The sequence below is a fragment of the Coregonus lavaretus genome (genome assembly GCF_964263955.1).
Source record: "Coregonus lavaretus genome assembly, chromosome: 27".
Taxonomy (NCBI): Eukaryota; Metazoa; Chordata; class Actinopteri; order Salmoniformes; family Salmonidae; genus Coregonus; species Coregonus lavaretus.
This window is the reverse complement of record NC_140014.1, coordinates 40,296,149-40,306,423: the sequence shown is the minus strand read 5'-3', so window position 1 is coordinate 40,306,423 and position 10,275 is coordinate 40,296,149. Positions and strand designations below refer to the sequence as shown.

At 40.1% G+C, this 10,275-nt stretch overlaps 1 protein-coding gene across 1 annotated transcript; it reads left to right on the top strand.

Annotated features, from left to right (window-relative positions):
• Positions 1-7,551: 7,551 nt before the first annotated feature.
• Positions 7,552-9,285, top strand: LOC311102335 (complement component C1q receptor-like; the record flags this gene model as incomplete). Its single annotated transcript, XM_084143643.1, has 1 exon — positions 7,552-9,285. The coding sequence occupies one exon, from the start codon at positions 7,552-7,554 to the stop codon at positions 9,265-9,267; it is 1,716 nt and encodes a 571-aa protein (XP_083999769.1). The 3' UTR covers positions 9,268-9,285.
• Between the last annotated feature and the right edge of the window lie 990 nt (positions 9,286-10,275).

The window sequence follows — 10,275 nt, the reverse complement described above, 5'->3', positions numbered from 1 at the left end:
GTATATAACAAAGTATTGAGACACTTTTGTTATTGACCAAATACTTATTTTCCACCATCATTAGCAAATAAATTCATTACAAATCCTACAATGTGATTTTCTGGATTTTTTTTCAAGCAAAGAGCCACTGAGTTTGAAGGTAGGCCTTGAAATACATCCACAGGTACACCTCCAATTGACTCAAATTATGTCAATTAGCCTATCAGAAGCTTCTAAATCCATGACATCATTTTCTGGAATTTTCCAAGTTGTTTAAAGGCACAGTCAACTTAGTGTATGTAAACGTCTGACCCACAGAATTGTGATACAGTGAATTATAAGTGAAATAATCTGTCTGTAAACAATTGTTGGAAAAATTACTTGTGTCATCCACAAAGCAGATGTCCTAACCGACTTGCCAAAACTATAGTTTGTTAACAAGAAATTTGTTGAGTGGTTGAAAAAACGGGTTTTAATGACTCCAACTTAAGTGTATGTAAACTTCCGACTTCAACTGTAGGTAAGTCTTTATTTAGGTTGAGGGCATGACGTTGAAAAATTGACATTGATTCAAACATACATTTTACTATCAACATTGAAACAAGGTCAAATAAAATATGTCCAATCAAATGTGAAATTCAACATAATTTCAACCACCCAATATATATTGAATACAGGATGAAAACTAGATGTTGATTAAACAGTGGGAATATGCAAAAATGTGAACATCTAAAATATGATGAAAATGTGACATGGATCTGATGTTGCATGTTCAAAGTATTTACAACACCACATGACATGAATTGTGTTGCAATTTCCCACTAGATTCTACAACGACATTTTTAACCATTTTACGTGGAATTTTCAACGCAATTTCAACATAGTTCTGATGACTACATTGAAATTATACTGAACAAAAATATAAACGCAACATCCAACAATTAAAACTATTTTACTGAGTTACTGTTCATATGAAGAAATCAGTCAACTGATATAAATTCATTAGGCCCTAATCTATGGATTTCACATGACTGGGCAGGGGTGCAGCCATGGGTGGGCCTGCGAGGGCATAGGCCCACCCACTTAGGAACAAGGCCATCCCACTGGGGAGCCAGGCCCAGCCAATCAGAATGATTTTTTCCCCCACAAAAGGGATGTATTACAGACAGAAATACTCCTCAGCACACCCCAGGTGAAGAAGCCGGATCTGGGCCTGGGCTGGCGTAGTTACACGTGGTCTGCAGTTGTGAGGCTGGTTGGAAGTACTGCCAATTTCTCTAAAATGACATTGGAGGCGGCTTATGGTAGAGAAATGAACATTCAATTCTCTGGCAACAGCTCTGGTGGAGATTCCTGCAGTCAGCATGCCAATTGTACGCTCCCTCAAAACTTGAGACACCTGTGGCATTGTGTTGTGTGACAAAGCTGCACATTTTAGAGTGCCATTTTATTGGCCCACGCACAAGGTGCACCTGTGTAATGATCATGCTGATTAATCAGCTTCTTGATATGCCATACCTGTCAGGTGTTTGGATTATTTTGGCAAAGGAGAATTGTTCACTAAGAGGGATATAAACAAATTTGTGCACAACATTTGAGAGAAACAAGCTTTTTGTGCATATGGACATTTTCTGGGATCTTTTATTTCACCGTATAAAACATGGGACCAACACTTTACGTTTATTATTTTTGTTCAATAGATTGTTGTCACAACCAGTTGGTCAGGTTAAGTCATTGTATTGAAGTTAAAGTTTTACCCTCATTTCAATGTTTGCAAAGCTGGTTGAAATTATAAGACAACGGTACTGGTAACTGTTTGCAAATCAAAATGTGTTTAAAACTAAGATTCAACGTCACAATAGGCCGATGTTGACAAATGACGTTGAAACAACGTTGATTCAACCAGCTTGTGTCCAGTGGGTAGTTTCTTCAAAGGACTATGATGAATAATATTACCTATGGGAATCATATCAAATAATAACATGCCATTTAGCAGACGCTTTTATCCAAAGCGACTTACAGTCATGCGTGCATAATTTTTTTTTGTGTATGGGAGGTCCCAGGGATCGAACCCACTACGTTGGCGTTACAAGCGCCGTGCTCTACCAGCTGAGCTACAGAGGACCACCAAATCTATGCCTTTACTTTTCTCCACCATATAAAACCATAGACACGTAACAATAACAGAATATGCACAGCAAGATAGCTAATAGCGCTAACATTATGGAACACAATCACATACAGACATATTGAACATCTGTCAATGTTTGGTTCAAATCAGTTACACAGATAACAAAAACAGAAATGCCCCTCTGTCTGCCAAGTGTCAAAACAGGGTTAGATTGGCTGAGCGTGGTGAGACTGGCTGAGCTTCCATCAGTAGCCCTCAATAATTGCATGACAATATGGCCCCATCCTGTACACACACAACCTGACCCATGAATTTCCCCACCCTGCCTTTATTGTTTTGGGTATTGTGGGGCTTGTGAAGCTAACGCCCCCACTTAAATCTTCAACATACTTCCTCTTATTATTATTATTATTCTTTAGCACTCAACTCCTTCTACACCATTTAAGCTAGAAACGCTGTTTGAACTTTAAAATGTGTAGACTGATCTGGGTTGAGTTGCTTGTATTCAACTTTTTGATATCTTTTATACTTTTTAAGTTATACATTTTTTTTTGTTCTTCTTTTTGTCAGTCTTTATTCACTTTCATGGAATTTCCTCAACATTCTAAAGCTCCCCATTGTGACATCACTTCCAACATTCCATTCACTGTAAATTCAATAATGCAACTTTTGACACAAATCAGCTACTTTGACCACATCAATAACTAGGGTGCGGGTACGGCTTGGGTATCACTAAATTGATCACTAACATTTTGGACCTGAGTTATTTGCTCTGCTGCGCAGTACAGTTATATCTGACTAAGATCAAAATATGGTGTCAGAAGTGCTTCAACCTCGTCAGGAGAGATTATTTCACAGAAAATAATATTGTTCCCTGAGTTTTGTCGGAGTTTAGAGTAATGAAAAGTAGCTAACAGCTAACTGCTCTCTCATATCTCTACGTTGAGCAGAGCAGCGGAAGCGAAGCCGTTGCTGTGGAAACTCCCACACTCAGCGCCGCCATGAGCAGAGTGTATGCAGAGCGAGCTGCCTATGTGCAGGGAGTGATCGAGGGACAGACAGAGAGGAGCAGCTAATGGATTTGCTAACTGAGGAAGTTATTTTTGATTTCGGGTTTCCGGCAGGGCAGGGCCTTAGATTGGGCAGAAGCCATCTGGCCTGGGTTGGCAGCCTGGTCTCATACACTAGACGTAACATAGTACATGTAAATCCGGGACACTGAAATTAGTATGATATGTTCCATTTGGTATGGTTACAGAAGACAGAAGGTTACTTAAGGCAAAATCAAAAGGAGGGTGGTTGGTCAGGGTGGGTGGGCGTATAACGTGAACGTCTAGCAACCCAAAGGTTGGGTGTTTGAATCTCATCACGGACAACTTTAGCATTTTAGCAACTTTTTAACTACTTACTACTTTTTATCTGCTTTGCAACTACTTAGCATGTTAGCTAACCCTTCCCCTAACCCTAACCCTAACCCTAACCTTAACCCTAACCTTAACCCTTTAACCTAACACCTAACCTTAACCCTAACTTTAACCCTAACCTTAACCCTAACCTTAACCCTTTAACCTAACACCTAACCTTAACCCTATCCCCTAGCCATAGACGATAGACACATAATAATAACATAATATGCACAACAAGTTAGCTAATACATATCGTACTAATTGGAGTGCATACAACTACTGAACCACACAACTACTAACCACAACTACTGACCACAACTACTGACCACACAACTACTAACCACAACTACTGACCACAACTACTGCCCACAACTACTGACCACAACTACTGACCACAACTACTGAACCACACAACTACTAACCACAACTACTGACCACAACTACTGACCACAACTACTGACCACAACTACTGACCACAACTACTGAACCACACAACTACTAACCACAACTACTGACCACACAACTACTGACCACAACTACTGACCACAACTGCTGAACCATACAACTACTAACCACAACTACTTACCAAAACCACATACCTACTGACCACAACCACACAACTGCTGACCAAAACCCCACAACTACTGACCACACAACTACTGACCACAACTACTGACCACATCTACACAACTACTGACCACAACTACTGACCACAACTACACAACTACTGACCACAACTACTGAACCACATACAGTGAGGGAAATAAGTATTTGATCCCCTGCTGATTTTGTACGTTTGCCCACTGACAAAGACATGATTAGTCTATAATTTTAATGGTAGGTTTATTTGAACAGTGAGAGACAGAATAACAACAGCAAAATCCAGAAAAACGCATGTCAAAAATGTTATAAATTGATTTGCATTTTAATGAGGGAAATAAGTATTTGACCCCTCTGCAAAACATGACTTAGTACTTGGTGGCAAAACCCTTGTTGGCAATCACAGAGGTCAGACGTTTCTTGTAGTTGGCCACCAGGTTTGCACACATCTCAGGAGGGATTTTGTCCCACTCCTCTTTGCAGATCTTCTCCAAGTCATTAAGGTTTTGAGGCTGACGTTTGGCAACTCGAACATTCAGCTCCCTCCACAGATGTTCTATGGGATTAAGGTCTGGAGACTGGCTAGGCCACTCCAGGACCTTAATGTGCTTCTTCTTGAGCCACACCTTTGTTGACTGGGCCGTGTGTTTTGGATAATTGTCATGCTGGAATACCCATCCACGACCCATTTTCAATGCCCTGGCTGAGGGAAGGAGGCTCTTACCCAAGATTTGACGGTACATGGCCCCGTCCATCGTACCTTTGATGCGGTGAAGTTGTCCTGTCCCCTTGGCAGAAAAACACCCCCAAAGCATAATGTTTCCACCTCCATGTTTGACGGTGGGGATAGGCAGCGGGGTCATAGGCAGCGTTCCTCCTCTTCCAAACACGGCGAGTTGAGTTGATGCCAAAGAGCTCGATTTTGGTCTCATCTGACCACAACACTTTCACCCAGTTCTCCTCTGAATCATTCAGATGTTCATTGGCAAACTTCAGATGGGCCTGTATATGTGCTTTCTTGAGCAGGGGGAACTTGCGGGCGCTGCAGGATTTCAGTCCTTCACGGCGTAGTGTGTTACCAATTGTTTTCTTGGTGACTATGGTCCCAGCTGGCTTGAGATCATTGACAAGATCCTCCCGTGTAGTTCTGGGCTGATTCCTCACCGTTCTCATGATCATTGCAACTCCATGAGGTGAGATCTTGCATGGAGCCCCAGGCCGAGGGAGATTGACAGTTCTTTAGTGTTTCTTCCATTTGCGAATAATTGCACCAACTGTTGTCACCTTCTTACCAAGCTGCTTGGCGATGGTCTTGCAGCCCATTCTAGCCTTGTGTAGGTCTATAATCTTGTCCCTGACATCCTTGGAGAGCTCTTTGGTCTTGGCCATGGTGGAGAGTTTGGAATCTGATTGATTGATTGCTTCTGTGGACAGGTGTCTTTTATACAGGTAACAAGATGAGATTAGGAGCACTCCCTTTAAGAGTGTGCTCCTAATCTCAGCTCGTTACCTGTATATAAGACACCTGGGAGACAGAAATCTTTCTAATTGAGAGGGGGTCAAATACTTATTTCCCTCATTGAAATGCAAATCAATTTATAACATTTTTTACATGTGTTTTTCTGGATTTTTTTGTTGTAATTCTGTCTCTCACTGTTCAATTAAACCTACCATTAAAATTATAGACTGATCATTTCTTTGTCAGTGGGCAAACGTACAAAATCAGCAGGGGATCAAATACTTTTTTCCCTCACTGTATCTACTTACCAAAACCACATACCTACTGACCACAACCACACAACTGCTGACCACAACCCCACAACTACTGACCACACAACTACTGACCACAACTACTGACCACAACTACACACTACTGACCACAACTACTGACCACAACTACTGACCACTACTACTGACCACAACTACTGACTAAAAACTATTGACCACTTCTGACTAGGGATGGGCATTTGAAATGATTTCACTATTCAAATAATATAATTAAAGTAAAACTGGTAACAATTTACTTGACACCCAGTGTCATAACACCTCATGACAAAGTCATAACCATGTCATAATATGTCATAACAGCTGACATAACTTGTCATAACCTATCATAAAATGGTCATAACACTGTCATGAAGACACATATATTTAGACCTGTTGTGACATATATTGGGTTATTTTATGGCTGGTTATGACACCTACATAAGAGTGTCAAAGCCCACAAAACCTACCACACAAGGCAAAACGTTCCATTACACCATGGCCTACTCGTCAACAGTATGTTAAGTGTATTTTCTGCAGGTCACTTAAAATATGATGGAGAAGAAAAAAAAAACATGACTGTAAATAATTAATTACAACAACAACAAAGGACTTAAGAAACAAACTTTCAGATGAAAGGAAACTTCTTGGCAGGGAAAAAACACATTTGAATAAATGTGGGTTTTGACACACTTACTGGAGGTAGGTGTCATAACCAGCCATAAAATAACGCAATATATGTCACAACAGGTGTAAATATAAGGGTCATAACAGTAATATGGCCATATTATGACAGGTTATGACAAGTTATGGCAGCTGTTATGATATATTATGGCATGGTTATGACCATGTCATAATGTATTATGATGCTGGGTGTCAAGTAAAGTGTTACCATAAAACTTTTTTTAACTTCCACTACCACAAAAAAATAACCTTTAAAAGAGCTTTAGCAAGCCCCACAACTTTACTTGTAAAGTTACCATCTAGTTAAGTATTGTGATTTTTCCGGTCTCTCATTTCAGCAGAGCTTTTTAATGAGTTAAGAAGGTTGTCAGGAAAAGGCCTTGTTCTCTGCAACAAATTGGGACCAAATTCTTGAATTATTTCTATTTGGGAAGCCGTTTTTTCTGTCCACTTGGCATTTTTAATGAAGGCTTATTTCTGTAAACTGAAATGTAGCCTAATAAATTGTTCAACATAACTAAATAAATAATCAAATCAACAGCTATCGAAATGAATTAAATAAATATGATAGGCTATGAAAAATTATTACAAACAAATTGTTACTTTCATATGTGAATTGATTTAATACATTGTGAAATCATTAAATGCTATGTTTTTGCGTTTGAAATTCATCATAGGCTAAAATTGGTGTAGGCTAAACAAGCAGTCTGTCATGTTTACTAAGCACGGAGCCATCAGGAAAACAAGTCAAAACAATGAGGATGCTGCTATTGTTTTTGGTTTCCACAACGGAACTTGCTTCTGCAGGAGACAAAAATCTGCTGCAAAATTGTTTTTTCCGTTTTAGGTTTATATACAAACCCGGATGCAGGAGCTTGAATGTACAGTCCAAATTCGCACCACTTGTATTTTGGCAGGGAATAGGAAACCTAATTTGTCATCCGTTTGCGATCAAGGCCTAAATGTAGCCTATAATATATTAAATAAATGATTGCTGTTGGTTTATTGGATTATGTGGGAATGATGCCGTTGTTACTGTTACTGCAATTCTCTATCTGGGGAGCAACTGGAGCAGACACCGGCGGAGAGCCAACTGTGTGTACATCCAAAGCCTGTTTCACTATTCACACGGAGGAGGTCAGCTTCGAAGACGCTCGAGTGAAATGTGAAGATGACGGAGGTTACTTGGTAACAACTAAAGACAAGAGCGAGCTAGCAGAACTTCAATCAACCCTTTCACAGATCGACGAAAGCCATTGCAATGTGGACTTCAAATTTTGGATAGGACTGAAATTGCATAAAGGGGACTGCATTGTAAGGGGCATGAGTCTCAACGGTTTTAAGTGGGTATCTGGGAGTGAATATTCCCAATATTCCAACTGGGAGAAGGAACCTCGCAGCACCTGCACAGAGGAGCGTTGCGTGTTGGTACATTATTCTTTATCCAGTCGCAATGAATTAAAATGGACGGATGGATCTTGCAAAGACAAGGCTTTTTACTTGTGCAAATTCTATTTCAAGGGAATGTGTAAACCTTTGTTGTTGGCAGAAGGAGAGCAAGTGAATTACATGCTCCCATTCTCAGCAAATCCATTAAATGGGGATAATAACATGACTGCATTCCCATTTGGAACATATGCTGACATAAGATGCAATGACAATGATCACTTTTCAATTTGTAAATTAATGGATGGTGTCTATGGTTGGACTATCCCCGGTCCGTTTTGCGGCTCTGATAAACAGAGCTGTGGCTATAAAAACGGCGGATGTGATCATTTGTGTGTTGATAGTGACGCCGGTGGTGTCCATTGTGGATGCAAGGACGGTTATGTGTTAGGACAGGACAGAGTATCATGTGGCCTAAAGGAATATTGTCACAGTTCTCCATGCCAGTACCAATGCGTAACAGGACCAACGGGCTTCTCGTGCGTATGCCCAAACGGCTTCCAATTGGATAAAGACCAATTTGGTTGTATTGATGTTGATGAATGCCAAATTAATGCCTGCGATGGTCATCATTGCATCAATACCCAAGGTAGTTACACATGTAGGTGCAAGGAAGGCTACACAATGGTCGAGGGCAAATGCCACGATGTAGACGAGTGCACTGAATCTAGATGTCCCCAAAGATGTCTTAACTCTCAAGGATCCTTCTCCTGCCATTGCATCTCCGGGTTCACTGCGTCTGAGGACGGCCATACATGTATAGACATAGACGAATGCCTCATTCATCGATGCGAAGATAGGTGCACGAACACCATTGGTAGTTTCAGGTGTTCTTGCCATCGGAACTTCCGGTTACAGCCTAATGGAATGACCTGCATTCGAGATGTGACTGTTGTCTCCACTGCGGAGACGTCACGTGATCATAGAGACACCGACCAACACTACAAGACCATTGACACTGTAACCATCTCTACGGTTGAATTACAAAACGAGCCTCAGTTCACCGACGGACCACCTCAAGACACTATTAGGCACGACATTACGCATGATATTACGCAGGAAAGGCCGTCCTTCAAAACCATTGGAATGAGTGGACCAACGCACAATTACAATTTTTTTAGCTCTTGGCTGTTTATTTGCGTTATTGGTTCTGTTGTTCCACTAGTTCTTGTCATTGCAGTAACCTCTGGTATTGTCATATTTCGATGTAGTCATTCAAAAAAAAGAAAAGAGGAAGAAGAAAATGACCACTGCTGACAGTTATTGTTGGGTGGCTTCCGGTTTAGAGACTCGGTTAGAAGAATGTGATGGGTCACTTGAAACACAGCTTGAAATTGCGTGAAATCAAAATAATATTCTGACATTGCATTACCTACGAATATATAAATAAAACGTGTTCATATTGAAGAATCTGAATAACCTTTTATTTTTTTTATTTTTTTTACAGCATGTCTGAGACCATTACCTGTACTTCAACAAAGCACAAGTCCAATTTTCTATATGATTTATTCATAATGGTTTAATAATGTTATTTCATCGTCATACACTCAAAAAAATGCCGGGTTGCTTTTTACTCCTTTCCTGAGTTATTGTTATTCATGTATTTTTGACCCAGCAGTGGGTTATTTCTTACTTTATTGCTGGGTAATCATTATTTATATTTTTTTGCTATACTCCTATACAGTCTATTGTTGTGTGCAGGAAGTTAGTCCAGTCACTTTGGGCGTGGTTTATAGACCTCAGTCGGGGTCTCAACTTACTGTTGAGTTAGAATAATAGAATACACAAGGTGCAATTTCGAAACTTGGTTGTGCATCAGCAGTTTTCCTCTTGTTATAGCCTATGTCATTCACTGACAGTCACTCAATTAACCCCATGTCAGTTAGCATTTTTTAGATTGGTAATTTAGTCTAGTTAGTCTAGCCAGCTATCTGAATTTGTAGTAATCATAGCTGAATTACCGTGCATGTGCCCCATTGATTTTGTTAGTCACTGTCACTCATGGCAAAATGTGTAGAATTGCAGGAAATTAGCTTTTAAACCTGCAACAATGTCTCCCCACCCCATGGCAAAATGTGTAGAATTGCAGGAAATTAGCTTTTAAACCTGCAACAATGTCTCCCCACCCCATGGCAAAATGTGTAGAATTGCAGGAAATTAGCTGTAAAACTGCAACAACAAACAAAGTTCTGTAAAGCAAACGTAATTGTTAACCTTTTCTTAATAAGATACTGTTTTTGCTAACAGATCTTTATGTAGTTTTTA